The sequence below is a fragment of the Mus musculus genome, chromosome 8 (genome assembly GCF_000001635.26).
Source record: "Mus musculus strain C57BL/6J chromosome 8, GRCm38.p6 C57BL/6J".
Taxonomy (NCBI): domain Eukaryota; kingdom Metazoa; phylum Chordata; class Mammalia; order Rodentia; family Muridae; genus Mus; species Mus musculus.
This window is the reverse complement of record NC_000074.6, coordinates 28669027-28687477: the sequence shown is the minus strand read 5'-3', so window position 1 is coordinate 28687477 and position 18451 is coordinate 28669027. Positions and strand designations below refer to the sequence as shown.

At 41.0% G+C, this 18451-nt stretch overlaps 1 protein-coding gene across 11 annotated transcripts in view; it reads left to right on the top strand.

Annotated features, from left to right (window-relative positions):
* The window catches only part of Unc5d (unc-5 netrin receptor D), a 572955-nt gene that overhangs the window by 532194 nt on the left and 22310 nt on the right, over positions 1 to 18451 (top strand). For 9 of the 11 annotated variants that reach the window (NM_001347498.1, NM_001347500.1, NM_001347499.1 and 6 more), the window contains 2 exons: positions 4226 to 4375; positions 12039 to 12203. In NM_001347498.1, the coding sequence (NP_001334427.1) occupies positions 4226 to 4375; positions 12039 to 12203 (315 nt within the window). The remainder of the gene's footprint in view (positions 1 to 4225; positions 4376 to 12038; positions 12204 to 18451) is intronic. The other 2 variants (NM_001347501.1, XM_006509054.4) reach the window with 1 other exon arrangement.

Sequence of the window (18451 nt, the reverse complement as noted above, 5' to 3'; positions counted from 1 at the left end):
CCTCTTACCACGGGGTAATTTTAAGTAACTACACATTTATTTTACAAATCCTTCTCTCTGCATTGTTTGCATGTCTGTTAAGTCTGTGTTGTATCCATTGTATATTTCTGTACATTGTGTATGTGGGTGTTGTATGTGTTATTTATGAGGTGTCTGTGTAGGTGTATGAGTTTGTTATAAATATGTATGTATGTGTGTGTGGTGTATATGTTATATGTGTGTGATTTTTTTATGGTGTGTGCTGTGTGTGTCTGTGTGTGTCTGTGTGGTGGACATAAATATGGGAAATCATGCACTTGTCCACATACATGTGAACATCAGAACAGAATGGAAGGTGTCTTCCTCTGTGCCTTCTAAGGCTTAGCTGTATTGGCTAAGCTTTCTAGACATGGAGCTCTTTGGCTCTTCTTATCCTTAGGCCCACAAGGCTGAGACACAGAGTGTATGGCCATGCGTGGCTTTCTAAGTGGGTTCTGGGAATTCGAACCCAGATCCTCATGGTTCCAAAGCAAGAGCTTTTAACCACTTAGCCCTTGCCCCATCATTCCTAACCCACTTTCTACATTTTAAGTTTAAATTATATACAAAATAAATAAAATATATTATATATGGTAAATATATACAGACTTATACCATCTAATAACTATATCTTGCACCAGTGTAAAAACATTCATGATAGTTGGTAGTAGTCCAAATTTCCCATTACTTTAAAAATTAGTAAGCACAGTATAACAAACAGCAAAAATGTCTATGCAAAGAAATACTGGATTATGATGAAGATGGACAACGCTAGCCCTTCCCTGTCCCTGGTCATGTACTTTTAGGCAAATAACATTTTTTGGGAGAACCCTAGGGACCTTAGTAGGATCCCCTGTAAATACAGAGCTTAGTGTACATTCATGTAAATTATCATTTATGGATGCATATATTCTCATACAGCATAGTAATCATATGTCAACTGCTTGGTGGTGTATGATGGCATAGCTAAATAATGGGTACCAGCCTGGCCATAGCTCCAGTGGACGCTCCTTAAATCTCCCATGAAGGAACTACTAACTCAGTTTATTACAATGCCATGTCTTACCCCACTGCGCATTTAGAGTTGATTAGGATTAATTCTCATCCTTACCCTGGTCTTTTCCTACCACTGTGCATGGAAGACACAAACCACATGTTGTAGCCAACTTTGCAGCATGTATTGACATGGAGCCTGGTATAGTAATTGTTGGTCACATGTATATATGTAAATTAACTAAGAACATAGGCTGCAGCCATCACTGCCACATCTCCAGTGCTTTTGTAGCCATCATGGTTCATGGTCACTATGCTTGTTCCTGGTGCACAAGTCCCAGGAAATGTGCTTCCAATGAGTAAGAAGACAGAGCTGCAGAACATGGTATGGATCTCAGTCATTTCACGCAGACGTACTGGAAGAGCATGCTTCCCATGGGCCACTGGTGTTAGATTGCTCTGTATTGCTACGAAAGCTATGCCATATCCAGAAGCCACTCAGAGAGGAAAGAGTTTACTTGGTTTTCTTGTCTTGGCCACAGTCCTTCAAGAAGGAAAGTCATCAAGTTCAAGCAGGAGCACGGAGTCAGAAACTGAAGCTGGGCATGTGAAGGAGCACTGCTTCCTGACTGGCTCAGCTGAGCACCTGAAGGAGCACTGCTTCCTGACTGGCTCAGCTGAGCACCTGAAGGAGCACTGCTCACTGACTAGCTCAGCTGAGCACCTGAAGGAGCACTGCTCACTGACTAGCTCAGCTGAGCACCTGAAGGAGCACTGCTCACTGACTGGCTCAGCTGAGCACCTGAAGGAGCACTGCTTCCTGACTGGCTCAGCTGAGCACCTGAAGGAGCACTGCTCACTAACTGGCTCAGCTGAGCACCTGAAAGAGCACCATTTTCTCCATGGATCGTTCAGTTTTCTTTTTTATATACCTCAGGACCACACTCCCAGGGACAGCGCTACCCATACTGTACTAGATACTTCACATCAATCAATAATTAAGATACCCCACAATTTTCCCTACAAGTCAATGTGTCGGAGTCATCTTCTCTGTTGAGGATTACCCTTCCCAGACGACCCCAGGTTTTGTCAAGTTGAAAAAAACAAAACAAAACAAAAAACCCTAGATAGCAAATTACTCAAGAATAAAAACATAAAAACATTTTAAAAATTGTCCATCATTCTATACACCTATAAAACTCACACGTATAGCCACATGGGTAACTAGTACACAAGAATCACAAATTTAGGCCAACCTGTGCAAATTAGTGATATTCTGTCTCAAAACAACATTTGTAAAGGCAAAGATGTAAGTGTTTATAAGAACGCTTGCCAAGTATGTGAAGTCCTGGTACCTCAAATTCCCAGAACCTTAAAAAGCCATGTCTGTATATCTCAAGGCAGAAGGTAGACACTCCACGGGGCTGCTTTTAGCCTCTGATAAGTTGTGCTTATTTTCTGCTTGCTGTCCTTTCTCTAACTGATTGTAGCATCTTGGAGCCTATAATACAGAAAAGCCTATAGCCTGGCATTTCTCCCAACAGGACAAGAAGCTGTAAGTCAAGGGTGATTCTACCAATGGACTTGGGGCAGACTCTCATCTCCAGCCACTGGCAGCCTTACCTCTGCAGTAATTTAATATTTTGCAGAATACATATTTATCTAACTGTTCCACTTGCCCTATCAATGTAATTCTGGTCACAACAAGTTCAGAAGCAATTAAGTGTTTGTTCAGCAGAACCTGTGTGGGCTTTGTTTGTCATGGGTGTAATTATAATGATTTCTCGGTGAAACATGCAGGAGTGTTTACCTCGGAAAATTCGATTTCTTGTATCTGAAGTGAAGTTAACTTGATAAAGAACTTGTTTTTCTTGGCCTTTTGGCTTAAAAACTTTTATGAATGCCACTACAAATAAATGTGCACCCTAGAACATTTATTTGGAGCCCAAATGGAATGTTAGATAATGCCCATCTCAGTGAAGAATTGCAGTAGAGTAGAAAACACCTAGTCTGCCTGTATTGTGAAGGGCGGTGTTGCATCCTGTGTGCAGCCAATCCATGGATAATGTCACATCCAAATGAAACCCATACACCCCTAGAAACTCAAGGGTATTCGCATCAGCTTGAGGGCAAAGAGCTGTTTTAGTTTAAGGAAAGTCCCAGTTAGTTTTAAAGCAGCCAGAAGTAATACTATGAAGGAAATGCATAACAAATGTTGTATCATATGAATAGAGACAGAAGGAGCCCTGGCATTAACTCCTGGAGGGAATGTAAGTTAGTGGAGCCATTATGGAAATCAGTATAGAGGTTCCTCAGAAAATTTAAAAGTATAGTATTTGATCCAGGAGTAGCACTTATGAAGAAATTTCAACCAGTATACCACAAAGATACCTGTATTTTTTGACAGTGTTCACAATAGCAACTTAGAGAGTCAGCCTGGGGGTTAATCAACGGCTACTGAGACAAGGTCAATGTGCACACTTACATAGTGACAGGAGTATTATCCAGCCATGATAATGGATGAAATGGCATTTGCAAAAAAAAAAAAAATGGATGCAACTGAAGATGATCATGCTTCTTGATCATAATAGAGTGAAATGATAGAGAGATACAGGAGAACCCTGAATTCTCCTACAGTGTCTAGATTTAAAAAAATAAGATGCAAAAGTAAAAAGGGCCTGTGTGGGATGACGGGACCTGTGAGAGGGGAAGGCAAAGAAAGGTAATGGAGTTGTTGTGACACAAGTACATGGCATACATATCTGGGACATCATGATGATGCCATCATTCTGTATAAGGAATAGATACTCATGAAAGTATCTCTACAAGGGTCAGCAAGATGGCTCAGCATGGAAAGACACTTGCCACCAAACCTAATGAGCTGAGATCAGACTCAGCAACTCACATCATGGAAGAATGGAGATTCCTGCAAATGGTCTACTCCCCTCGACACACGCATACCCACACCACACAAAGTAAATGATTCTAAAGCGCCTCCATGACATAAACAAGAAAGAACACAGTTGTCTCTTGGGGGTCAAATCCCTATTTCTCAGCAGCTTTCAACCCCAAGTGTGGACCCAAGTGTCTGGTTGTGGAAGTGTGTGTTTGTGTCACAGGTTGACACAGCTGTGTGTATCCACACCATAGAAGAGAGGGTACAAAGATCTGCATGCTTCAATATGCCTCTTCCTCTTCTCTCCTCCTCCTACAGGAAGTGATTTCTGACGAACGGCACCAAGGCGGCCAGCTCCTGGAAGAACCAAAGCTGCTGCATTTCAAAGGGAATACATTCAGTCTCCAGGTCTCTGTCCTTGACATCCCTCCCTTCCTCTGGAGGATCAAACCGTTCACTGCATGCCAGGTAGCAACCAGCAGCTTCTCACGGGAACAGCTTTGCTGTGACCGGCAAACCCGGGAGGGGCCCCTTCCTCTATGTATTGCACCTCCTAGCTGTCAGTGGTATGACGGTTTGGGCACACACAGGGAATGGAACATATTGTCATAAATTCACAGATGTCTACCAAGTTGCGGGGGTAGTTCTCACATCACAGGTTATATGACACTTCAGTCTTCTGTGTGAATTGCTCAGTATTGGTTCAAGATAGAAATCCAACCACTTAAGAGTAAGGATTTTGTGTTTTTGTTAAAATCAATCATCGCGAGACATTGTTTTAATCGCAGTCAGCGAAGAAGAAACAGAATGTCTCAGGGTGATGATTTTGAGTGATAGTTGTGGCTGAGAACAGAGCTGTTACCCTTCGTATGTGAAGTGCTTGCTGCCAAATGCAATGTGCAAGATGAGAGAGAGGATACCCCTAGTCAGAAATCAAAGGCAAAAGGGAGCATCCTGGGAGTCTTTTTACAGATACATAAAGATATTTGTATATTAGTGTCCATGTAACTCTTCATAAAGTTTTGTTTTTAAGCGTCTCAGGTTATTTAGTTATGTTTGCCATAAAAAATGATATCTGAGAAGTTTGTGATCTTGACATAGAAGTCTGAGAATTCTCTCCATTGTTATAAGCAAGTCACCCTTGCTTCAAGTGACAGGACATTTTATTAACCCTGGAATAATATCTGTTAGTACTCATTGATCTGCAATTGCAGCTAGCATAAGCAATAGAGTTCTGTGAGGCTTTTTAACCTCTCCTTTTTTAGTACTTATTGTACACCCATGCAAGCACACACACACACACACACACACACACACACACACACACACACACACACAAACACACACACACTCACAGATACACTCACACACAAATACACAAACACAAACACACAAACACACACACACAAACACACACACACACACACACACACACACACTTTATTTACACTGACATATAATTATTCAGAATGAGAACCAGGCAGATTGCAAGGAGAAAACACAGACATTCCATGATAAAGAAAAGTTGGACCACCAATGCTTCTTATTTATAAAATGCAGAACATCCAAATCAGATAAGACCCTTCTTTTCCCACTTGAGTCTCATGATTCTTGCCTTTTGAGAGCCACTTCTCCATCTACAGTTTCAGGGCATTCAAACATTCAGAGTGACAGGAACATCTCTTGTGGTCCCAGCCCCCACCCCCTTTTGTTTGGCACACTCAACAGATTTCTAGACAGAAAATTCCTGAGTCACTGTAGTGCCAGTGGTATTCAAGACCTCAGTGCCTTCGCTTTCCAGGAGGCAATATCCCAAGTTTCTGTTCCAGATCAAACTTATGAAAACAAGTCCCAAGAACCATGTGAATTCCTGCATATTAATCTATATAGATTATGAGGGCCTGTTTGCATTGTGGCTAATACAAATTACTCGGCCCAAAGTCACTATTAAATTTAATGCTTAAATGTTTAAAAAAAAAAAAAGGATGAAAGATCCATTCCCAGGTAGGCTCTTAAACAATAATTGCGAAACCAGGGATACAGAAAGAATATGATAGGCAGAGAAGGGGACAGGTACTTGCAGAACTCCTAGGATACAGCAAAACTAGCTATAGCCAAAGAGCCTTGGTTTACAACCAACACACTTTACTACTAGTGTGGGTTGGAGTCCATGGAGACTGTGAACACATATAAACAATTGCCTTCTATAATTGAGCTTAGTCTAAGGGTCTTGGGAGGAAGAGAAACAGTTGGATTTTCTCAGTGCCAGGAGGCTTGCCCGCAAGTCTTCATTCTCACTGTTTCTCAAACCCCAAATTAATTTCCACTCTCTTCTTCCTTTCTCTCCATCACCCTTACCCACTAATCTTTGCCCAGATTGCATAAGTGAGTATTGGGCTGTCCCAGGCATTAGATCAAAAGCACTTTGGGGGTGGGGGGATTTGTGGTAAGACCACTTGAATCTCACGTAGATCATTGTATGTGTGGATAACAGAGAAAGGCTATTCATTAGGTCTTAGTGTTTAGAACATAACAGGGCCTCTCTCTCTCTCTCTCTTTCTGCTTATCTCAGAAAAATGTTGTAGAAACAGAAAATCATGCTATTGCTGATATGTGGTCTCCTTTTCAGCCAATCTCCTTGTTATCTTTGAGCCCCAAGCAAGAGAAACAGGAGGTGCCATCAGTATCTATTTGATTTTTTTTCAAACTGCAAATGGACAGTCTACAAATTTTTATATTAAAGTTGACACAGATTCCAAAATGCCACTTGGTTTTGTTCTGAGGGATGGCATTTCCAAAGAACTCCAAGACTAAGAGAGAGGGTCGGAAATATCTGCCTGTCAGATAGCAAAGTCTGCATTGCAGGGTGTTTTGAAACATTGCAGTGTGAATTGGGTCTGTGTCCTGAGCCTATGTGTAGGTGGTTCAGCTTGGTTCCTAACCAGGAGTACTACGTCACAGAGAATGTCATACAACTTCTGCAAGAAGGGAGGGAAGGGACCTCTGTAGCACCAACTGACCTTGCTCCACAGAGAAGCCTCTACCTGCCATGCTAGTATTAGTAAATAACCCATTGTTCCATGATTTCTTCCTAAGATTCGAGACTATCATAATTAGGAATCCAGTCCTACTGTCCTGTATCTCTCTCCTTTCCCTACACAGGACATGACTAAATAGCTCTGGCTCTCAACAGGTCCCTGAGAAGGTCAAGCTTCTTCATTATAGCTTCCTTTTTTCTTTGTTGCCTCTGGGTTGGAAAGCTATGATAAGCTATATGACAGCATTTATTTATTTATTTATTTATTTATTTATTTATTTATTTATAGCCAATAAGACACAAAGTCAGGTTGTCATGTCTCTGGGATAAAGGCTCTGCAGCATGCTATGAATCTCTCAGAAGTCCGTGTCTGTCCCCTACTAGGATGTGATTTACATTCTCTCCATCTGCTAGGAACCTAATTGTAATGGGAACCCAAATGAAACCATTTCTGGAATTCTTTAACAGCACATAACTTTGCTACACTTTGTCCTCTGCACAATTCCTGTGCAGTTCCTTTTTGCTCAGTGAGCATTGTTGGTGATTTGGTTTTGTTTTGTTTGGAGCAACAGGATGGGTTTTTCTTTTCTTGTTGCCTGCCCCCCCCCACCCCATCCCATCTCTCTCTCTTTTGGGATAAATGAATGCAGTAACAATTGCCCTGAAAACACACTAATCACAGTGCTTCCCGTTCTATTCTTTTAAAATGTTTTGATGAGCACTATTTGCACCTGCTATTCAAGTCAACAAGGAAAATCTATTCATTCAGTACTGTCCTAAAAAAAGATTTAGAAGTGTTTTGATTGCACACAGTGGCATGAAGAAACAGGAGAGAAGACATTCTTATGCCAGTTCTCATGTCTTTCTAAAAGGAAGACTGTCTCTACAGCGGTTATTAATCTCCTACATTCCAGTGTTCAGAGGGAAAAAATACAGGAATCTTAGCAAGTCATATCAAAGGAGGTATTTTCAAATAAGTGGCCAGTACTATTTTTAAAAATTTTTTATTAGGCATTTTCCTCATTTACATTTCCAATGCTATCCCAAAAGTCCCCCATACCTACCCCCCACTCCCCCTTTTTGGCCCTGGCATTCCCCTGTACTGGGGCATATAAAGTTTGCAAGTCCAATGGGCATCTCTTTGCAGTGATGGCCGACTAGGCCATCTTTTGATACATATGCAGCTAGAGTCAAGAGCTCCGGGGTACTGGTTAGTTCATATTGTTGTTCCACCTATAGGGTTGCAGATCCCTTTAGCTCCTTGGGTACTTTCTCTAGCTCCTCCATTGGGGGCCCTGTGATCCATCCAATAGCTGACTGTGAGCATCCACTTCTGTGTTTGCTAGGCCCCGGCATAGTCTCACAAGAGACAGCTATATCAGGGTCCTTTCAGCAAAATCTTGCTAGTGTATGCAATGGTGTCAGCATTTGGAGGCTGATTATGGGATGGATCCCTGGATATGGCAGTCTCTAGATGGTCCATCCTTTCGTCACAGCTCTTAACTTTGTCTCTGTAACTCCTTCTATGGGTGTTTTGTTTCCAATTCTAAGAAGGGGCAAAGTGTCAGTACTATTTTCTAAGAAAAGGTAAATATTACCAAGGTTCCCAACCCACAGCAGAAAAGGCAGATCTTCTTGACAGATTCTCTCTTGAACTGGACTCTGTAACACTGGAACCCTTAGGCTTACCTTATGCTGTAATGAAAACCCAGCCATTAATCTTAGAGCTGTGTTATTGTTGGTTTCTCTAAAGGAGTCATTCAAAGTATCTCTACAAAAAGCAACTGGTTTAGAGAAGATATTTTATGTGAGAGATTGTAAGAGTGAGAATGTAGAAAGTTGGAGCAGGGCATGAAATGACTGAGGCCTGGGAAGGCTGAGCAGAAAGCTGGATTTATAATATGAGGCATTGGGGTTCGCTGTGAACCCCAAGGCAAAGGAATCATGGGATTAGTAGGTCCAGCTCCTAGATAATGGTCACGTCAATGTCTCTCATAGTATTTGAGTTAGGGTTTTATTGCTGTGAAGAGACACCATGTCTACGGCCTCTCTTATAAAGGAAAACATTTAAGTGACTAGCTTACAGTTTCACAAGCTTAGTCCATACCTCACAGGTTCTGAGTTTTTGTCCATTATTGTCATGTTGGGAAACATGGCAGCATGTAGGTGTTGGAGAAGGAGCTGAGAGGTCTATATCTTGATCCTAAGGCAGCAAAAGGAGACTGTATGTCACACTGGGCATAGCTTGAGCATATATAAGACCTCAAAGATGGCCTCCAAGTTACAAACTTCCTCCAATAAAGTCCACCAAGGCCACACACCCTAAGGATGATATTCCCTATGGGCCAAGAATTCAAGCCCATGAGCCTGTGGTTGCCATTCCTACTCAAACCACCACACATAATGAGTAGAGCTGAGAGACTGTAGTGCTTTTGCCTGATGAATGCCAATCAACTGATTTCCATTCGATGCTCCTGTCAGGCCCCATAGCCTGCCAAGCTTGTCTAGTAGAGACTAGAGGCAGAAAGATTATGAGACAGTATTTCAATCAGCTCCAGTGAGGTATAATGGGGTGAGGAATGCTTGCTAGATAACTCTGGGAAAGAGAAGGTAAAGATGCCTGAGAAACATAGGAGCATTTGTAGAGCACCTCCGATCTCCAGTGCCAGAGAATGATGACAAGGTCCAGTGCCAGCGATGTAGTTATTAGAGCCCTGCAAAGGGAGATGACGTTTGGCCATGTGCAAGCAGATGGGATCAAGTTCACTGGGCAGAGGGAGATGGGTAGGAGGCTGAATCAGGGATGGATGGCAGAATGGGGTAAGGCTCAAGAGGAGGAACTGTGATGTGCTATAAATTACCTCAGGGCTCCTGAGACCTCTGGACATCTTTGGAGGCTAGTCTCCTAACTTTGGCTTGAGGATTAAGAGCAAATACAACAAAAGAAATGTCCTACATGTTTCTTATATTCTTGCTAAGATGACTGGTAACTGTAAATGTTTGATTTTGTTCTCTCATTGCTCTTCAAAGCTTGGCATCTCCTATTTAAGCATACAACAGAAAAATCTAAAATACTTCGATCCCTGATGGTTTTGCCAGTAAGTGTCTGTTGCCAAATCTCCTTCCCATAAGGAGACATAAAGAACGTCTCCCCCTCTTCCTAAGGTCCCAGTGACCGACTGAGGTATTACTCTGCCAAAGTTCACTCTTAAGAACCAATTAGTTGAGCTGTGAACCTAGTCCCTGCTTGTTTGTCTTACAGGCAAGGTTTGGTATCTGTTGTTCATTTGTTATTGTTAAATATACATAATAATTTTATGTATATTTCATTATCTCCAAAGAAAGGATATAACGGACTAGCCCTGGCAAAGAATGAGCATTTTTTAACTGAGCTCATAAAAATAATAAACATATTTCTTATATATAAAATAAAAGAACCAATTAGTACCTATTGGGTTTCCTTACAGAGCATATGTGAGATGCTTCTAACAGGGACATGGGTATTCCTCACCCCAAGAGATCATAGCCCTATTCCAGTGGTGATGGGGGCTTCTCCATAGCTGCAAGGATGAAGCCCCCACCCCTACCCCTACCCCACCCCAGACAGTCTCCCTTAGCCTATATATGCCTGAGACCACATGCAGTTAAGGCAGAGTTGTATACAGTGGATAGAAGGGAGCACTTGGATTCTTAGGGGAGGGTTTCATAACCAGTGCTTTCCCACTGTGAGGGTGATGTAAACAGTCAACCAGCCCAGCTGGAATGAAAGGACCTTTTACAGAGCTGAGCATTCCAAGACTGCAACTGCTTGGCCTGGAGGACAGTCACTCCCAATGGTATCCACAACTTAGATCAATATTAACTTTTACAGGAAATGGGAAAAGCAAGTTATACACGTGAGCGTGGCCATTAGAGCTTGGGAATAAACAGTTTGTCCAAGTGAGTAATTACAGCCGTGGCCTTGGTCTTTTCACACCCTGCAAGCCACCCTTTCGAGTCTCCAGCTTCCAGGCTTTGTACATCTCTCGCCACCTTTCAGCTTCAGCACTGCAGAAAATTATATTTTTAGCAATAAAAGGAGCAAATTAATGTGGCGATAAACACAGGAAATAAAAGTGATGTTGAGGGTTGTTAGAAGCCTGGCACTCCTGGTCAGTGCCAAGTCTCCAGGAAGCAGATATATATATATATATATATATATATATATATATATATATACACATTTAAAAAAAGGCTAAGAAGTAGGAACAAACTATTAAAAAATTGCCTTTGCCTGCATGCTCTAGCTAGTATTAAGAAAAGGAGTACTTCCCATTCTTATTACTAAAACCTACATTTATTTGCCAGGAAGTTGTACCTGTCACTTGAGGATGGGGCCAAACATAAATTGTTATTTTTTTTCTTCTTTTTATTGTAGGGTTCAGCCTTTCCAACTTATCTTTCTCCAGGCCACGTGTAGGTGATTAGACAGCTATGTCACTCCGGGTGCCAAGCATGTTTGTGTCCCTCTAGGGGTTGTGTGCAGTTGTGCCAGATACATTGGCAGAGTTTGTCCCTACACAAGTATATTATGAGTCTGTGGTGTGGGTAACCACTTCTAGTATAATTCTTACTTAGGCAAGAAGGTAGCATTCTACTCTAGGCTTATATAGAAGAAAGGACTATAGGAGCCTTCTAAAGAGGAAAAAAAAAGGTTAAATTTTAATGGTGCTTTTTCTATGGTGTGTGTTTGTGTGCACACGTGGAAGCACATGTGTGTGTGTGTGTGTGTGTGTGTATGTGTGTGTGTGTGTGAAATCTGACCTCTTGCAGCATTTCTTACAAATTCAAATGTTATCAATTGGAATTGATATTAATTACTTTTATGCTGCCTGGCGTATGCTGAAACATTATTTCTACACTTCCACCAAAGTTACTTAAGCAATCATCTTTGCTACAATATTATCATCATCACCATCATCATCATTATCACTATCATTACTATTATCATCGTCGTCGTTATTGTGATTAAGACTCTCCTATTGTGGTTCCTCAAAGCAGGGCTCTGTTTTTTCACACCTTTTCCTCTCCACCCCCACCTCCCACCCCCTGCAGGAAGTCCCCTTCTCCCGAGTGTGGAGCAGCAACCGGCAGCCCCTGCACTGTGCCTTCTCCCTGGAGCGCTACACGCCCACCACCACCCAGCTGTCCTGCAAAATCTGCATTCGGCAGCTCAAAGGCCATGAACAGATCCTCCAAGTGCAGACATCCATCCTAGAGGTAAGTCCAGGATGCAGGTCTTTGGACTCCCTTCCTAAGTAACGGTGGGAATAATGAGCGCATATCTACCGTGGCTTTGCCATTGGGGTTTTTGGGGACTTTGCAATATAGACTCTTCCCTCTCGTTACCAACGAGGAAGAACAAACGTTCGCAGCCTCAAAACTGAGCCAAGCTTCCCACTGGACAGGGAACCTCAACCTTGAGGTTCTGTAGAGCGACTTTTGGCCAAGGAGCGGGTACAGGAATTTTTCAGCAAAAAGGCAAGCAGTTTCCTAATTGACAGAGGGCCTGGGATACCTGCAGACTCTTATCCGGGGAGCATCAATATGGCCCGTTGAGACTCCGGTGGCTAATGGGTTATTGTTTAACTAGTTCATGGCCATGTTTTAAAAGACTTGTGTAGTACTTCACGTTTGGAGCATCTCCCCACCAACTTCCTTTCCCCACATCCGTCCTTTTTGTTTGCGTTGTGACCCACAGACTTTAACATCTGTATTTGTCAGCATATAAATATTAATGAGATAATAATTTATCCTCATTTGCAAATATAACACAGCTATGTACATATAACTCAACTTTGAGTTTTTCTCCCTTTGAATGTGTAACTTAATGCATTATCACTTCTTTGCATTTCGTCTTAGCTCATTGTTTATGCAAAGTGAGTGCTGCTAATTCCCCAAATACTTTTCCTGAGGGCTGGGTAGCTTTTCCAAGGATCATGTCTTACAATTGATAGCTGTCTTAACTGACTGACGTCTGTGTGCGCTATTTGCATTCATTATTGCCAATTAGCATTTAGCTATAAAGCAGCTTTGATGGGGAAAAGTACATGCAGAAATCTGGGTATGGTATTTTTAGAAGCTCTTTCTTGAACAGTCCCAGCATATGTAATTCAATATATTTCAAGAAAAATACAAACAAATGTTATATGAAAATTACTTTGTTTTTGTTGTTGTTGTTTTGTTTTTTAGAATATAACCCCTTTTAGTAATAGTTCATGCTGAAGTTAAATGAAGTGTTTTATTTTTTGGTTTTAGGTTTTTGGTTTTTTTTTTAATTGATTAAATTGGCTTTAATTGATTAAGTTGCATACATAAATATATAGGACGAGGTGGTTGTGAACTTCCTGATGCTGCAATCTCGACCTCCTACCATAAAGTTATTTTTCTTGCTACTTCATAACTGTGATTTTACTACTGTTGAGTTGTAATATAAAATATCTGATATGCAGGGTATCTGATATGCACGGCCCCCGTGGAGGTTGCAACCCATGGGTTGATAACCAAGGGAACAATATGTTCTGGTTACTTGCACATCCCAACTCTCTTCGTTCCCTTCCCACTCCATTCATCCTACCCCCACCAAGTCCCTTTCCCACAGCCATGACTTTGTCTTGTAACCCACTGATTTTAACCAGGGTCATCTCTGTGGCCACATTGCAACTGTCCATTAGAGTCTGGTGTGTTCATTTAGTGGATACACAACTCAAAACAGTTATATCTCTTACCCAGAACCCATCAGTAACCAATAATAGTTCAGCAGGCAGGCAGAAGGCTCTGTGTGTCCCACCCCACCCCATGATTGGCAGTTGATAGACCCAATCTTATGCAGGTCCAAGGAAGGCAACTGTAGCTGGTGTGGGATATGTTTGCAATGGCTGTATCTTTTCATAGCCCTTTCTTTGTTTTCTGGCCCTTGCATACTTTGAGCTGCTCTGTGATATCTCTGCATCTTAGAGGGACTAGTATAAACGCCCCATTTAGGGAAGAGCACTCGTCTCCATAACCGGCCTTAACACTGTGAGCAGCCGTGAGTCTGCATTTACCACCATTCACCACAAAGAAGCTTTCCTGATTAAGTAATATTTGCCTATAGTTAGAAACGGAAATACTCAAAATGCAGTTTGTCACCATGACAACTTGGCTAAACAACAGTAATAAGTTCTCCTTCGGGGCCAATGTCCTCCCTAGCCATGGATTTTCAAATGAAAATGAAAAGAAAGAAACAAAACAAAACAAAACAAAAATCAAACACAAAACCACCAAACAAAAACACACGCCTAATTTTCAGATGCACCCATCAAAGGGCAGACGATGCATCACATCCTGACATGCCTCTTAATAGGTCAAAGTATTTTAGATTTGGACACCTGGATGCTGTGTTTTGGTTTCTGCTATTACAGAAAGCTTATGGGAGGACATTAAAGTGTTGGCCCACCCTAATACTTTTTGTTATTGCTTAACTAAACTTGTGAAGTACATCAAAGCTAAATTAGCCAATGAACCCAGTCCTTCCTACCATTTGCTGTCTATCCTTTTTCTAATGATTCAAAGTTTACAGAGACATTTAGCTACCAAGAAGGCAGCATTGAAGTATCTCTTGTACATGAATACAAGTATCAATATGAGAAAACTTTATTGAGTGATGGCTGTTAGTTAGTCCCCAGGCCTCTGCTTTCCAATGTTTTCCTGCTCTTTTGATTCTGTCAGGGATTGGTTTATTAATTGCCTACAGTGTTGCTGTAGGAATTTCACCCAGTTCTGGGACATCTTCGGCAAGTCTAATTTACTAGCATTTTCTATTTTAGAAAACAATGGATGACTCTGGAAAGTCCCTATGTTTCAGAATGTTTCATTTGTTTCACATTGGTCACATAACCATCACTGCTCTGCGAATGATTTATCACTGCATTCACAATTGTGCATGATAGAAAATCTCAAAGAAGCTACCTTGCTTGTCTGAGGACATTGAACTAACAAAATGGGAAACTGCAGTGCAAATTCAGAGCCTCAACTTCAGGCTCAAAGTATCCACATATATTACATTATTTTAAGACCCCAAATGAGTCTCACAGTGACCCATAATGCAAATCATCAATTTGGGAGCTCACTCGTGGCAAACATCCCCAAATCAGTAATCTTGTTAATAAGTACATAAATGGAGTGATGAGAAATTCTTTTGTCAAAAAAAAAAAAAAAAAAAGCAGGGCTATGGAGATGCCTTGGCCCTTAAAGTCCCTACTATATAAGCATGAAGCCCTGTGATCAGTTTTCAGAGCCCACATAACACACACAAAAAAGCATAGAGCTGTAGGCTTCTAATGCATGTTCTAGGGAGGCAGAGATACACAAATTTATCAAACTTACAACACAACCACCCTACCCTACTAAGTGAACTCTAGGTTGAGTGAGAAACAAAATAACACAAAACAAAACAACAAACCAAACAAACAAAATACATGAGGCAGATAATTCCTGAGAAAGAACAATGCTTAAGGTTATCCTATGGCCGCAACACATAAACACACCTGAAAATATAGGAGCACTTGCACATATGCCAACCCACAAAAGAAGAAACCATAGAACATCAATGTTTGTGTGATGGCCTATGTAGGTGTTTATTCTGTAGATTGTCAAGAGAATAATGTGTATCCTACATGTGGAACTCAACTTCTAATAGTGTCATCATTGAACTGTCTCTCAAACTCCTCCCAGCATCTGGAAGAAGGTTGCATCTGATGATCAATAACAACTGCTGTCTTTTCCTAAAATGGATTTGACTTTTATAGTAAATGGTTGAAGCAAAGGGCCAAATATGGATAGTGATCAAAAACAGATTTCCCAGGAAGAGAAAGGTGACATTCTAAACATGAGGTGGGGGTGGGGTGGGGGCTTTGGAATCATAGACCATTTTTGAAGGCGAGTCACACTGCATTGTCACCAGGCTGCCAACATTGACTTTAGAGTTGAGAAAACTTAGTATGTTAACCGCTGGGACTTGTTGAGTACATACAGTCACAATAATGTGGAACTCCTGTAACTTTTCATAGATGTCATTGATTTTTTTTTTCTTTATTGTGTTCCCCAAATCCCTATGCATTTCAGCTCAGAGTTTTCATTCTTTGTCTTATTTGACTGAGTTTTCTTACAGTCACAACTCCTTACATTTGACAAGACTATCATGATGGATATAAGGACACACATGTCTGTACGTATGGATGTGTCCTAAACATCTAAGTCAATGTAGGGATCATACCCACTAAAGACATTTGATTTTATTGCTCATGGTTTCATCTACCACTTCCCTTCATGCCTTTGGTCTAGATGATTTTACAAATAAATACTATTTCGGAGTGACCCTTAGTTTTAGCCAAACATCTATATCTATATATCTATGTCTACATTATTATTATTATTATTATTATTATTATTATTATTGATGTGACCAGAATTGTTTCAGTCTTTGGGAGCAGTGAGATCCCCTATCTTGATGCAATCCTGTTGAATTACATAATGACTACTGCCAACTGAAGCTCTGTCAAATCAGCTCTCTCATCCATCTAGAAACTGTAGCCTGGAACACTCTAAGGAACAGGAAAGAACCCTCACATAATTTATCCCATCATTTTTTCTGGTATAATATTATTGAAGACCATTTTTGGTAGAAATGACTTAAATGGGATTCCTGCGTGTTACAATTTTCCCTTTAAGCAATTCTCTTATCTTTCCTCCAAAAGCGGTGGAAGTTGGGGGATAATTTGTCTGCAATAAAACAGAGTACTTGGGATCTCTCGTTGATTTACAACTCCCCATGCTTGCCAGGTAACAGCCGCTTATCTCAGATGTACAGAGCATGAAAATCTACTGTTCCTCTGCATATTTAATTTAAACAATCAGGGAATGTGATGTAACCATAGCATTCTTATTACTTGGCTCAGATGTCTTCTTGAATACATCATAAATGTTACATAAAGTGTCACTCTGGTAGAAGGGGAGTATTTAAGTTTGGAAATTTTAAGAGTGAAGTGGATCCACTTATTAAAGTGTATTAAATTTTTTAAAATGCTTATTTTTAGATTCAGCCTCATATATTTTATTCACCTTCAAAGGAAACACACTTTTCTTCTGCTTCATTTCAGGCTTCAAGGTGGCTTTTCTTCTGCCAAGAGATTCTTGGGGGTCAAACTTCCACTAGTCCATTGACACAATCTGAGGCCTGGTCTGATTGTTTGGGCTTTGAAGACTCTATGAGGTTTAAGAAAGACTGCTCAGTTAGCAGAGCGCTTGCTGTGAAGCATGAGGTCCCAGTCTCAAATCCCTAGCCCTCCTGAGAGTTAAAAGCCACATGCAGTTGCACACATCTTTAACCCCTTCACTGTAGAGGCAGACAGGAGGATTGCCAGGACTTGCTGGTTAGCGACTGGAGCCATAATGATCCACATTTAGGGGGGAGACCCTGCCTCAATGAATAAGGTTGAAAGCAACGGAGGAAAATACCTAAAGTCTCCTACCTCTCTCCCTAACACTCATGTATACACCCCCACATACACATGCACACACGTGCACAAATATACATGTACAAACGCATACAATTCTTTATAATTTTTATGCAGAGAATTAAAACTTAGGATCTTACACGTGCTAGCTGAGTACTTTACCAACCAGCATATATTCCCTACGTTCTCAGCCCATGATTGTATTACTCAAAATATTTCCAAGTTTGTGGTCCAAAGCAAATTTTGTATCCTTCAATTATTTAGACTGAACCTTTGTTTGTCTTATTTTGTTCTTTGCTTGTAAGCCACCTTCCCCTAGGTTAATAACCTCTGATGCCATTTCACACAGAAGAATCCCATGCTATCTTGTATAAATGTCTTTTTTTTTCTCTCCCCACCCCAACCCTCACAATTCAGGATCCCCTCCCTTTCCTTACTTTCTTCACTAGTCTTCAAGTCAGAAGATGTGTAAGAAAGCTATTCCCACTTGATTTGCATTTTTAGAGGCTAAAAGAAATTTTACAAACCATGATAAAAAATAATGTCTACCTGTAACCTATTTTATGCAGTAAGAACCAGGGTTGGTTTATTTTATAACCATCCAATATAACAGAACAGAATTGTCCACTCTGCCTGAAATAAGACCCTATCTGCTCAAAGTCTGTTTAGCCAATGCCTACCAATCCTTTAAGGCCAGGTCAAACACTTCTCTCAGGAAGACTCTTCTCCATATAGATTTTCAAAGCATACTATTAATGTCACCCACACAAGATTTTTTTTTAATAAGCTCTCTGCTCTGTGTAGTTCATATTTGTTTTGAAGCAGTAAAATGGGGGCTGGTGTGGTTACCAGGGCTTCCAACTTGTAGTTTCAGGTGTGTCACACATTCCTTGGGTGGCTTTTGACAAGCTTTCGTACGGTCTGTTGAGTCTGCCAACTTGGCAGGAGGTCTGAGTACGAAGCTGAGATGTA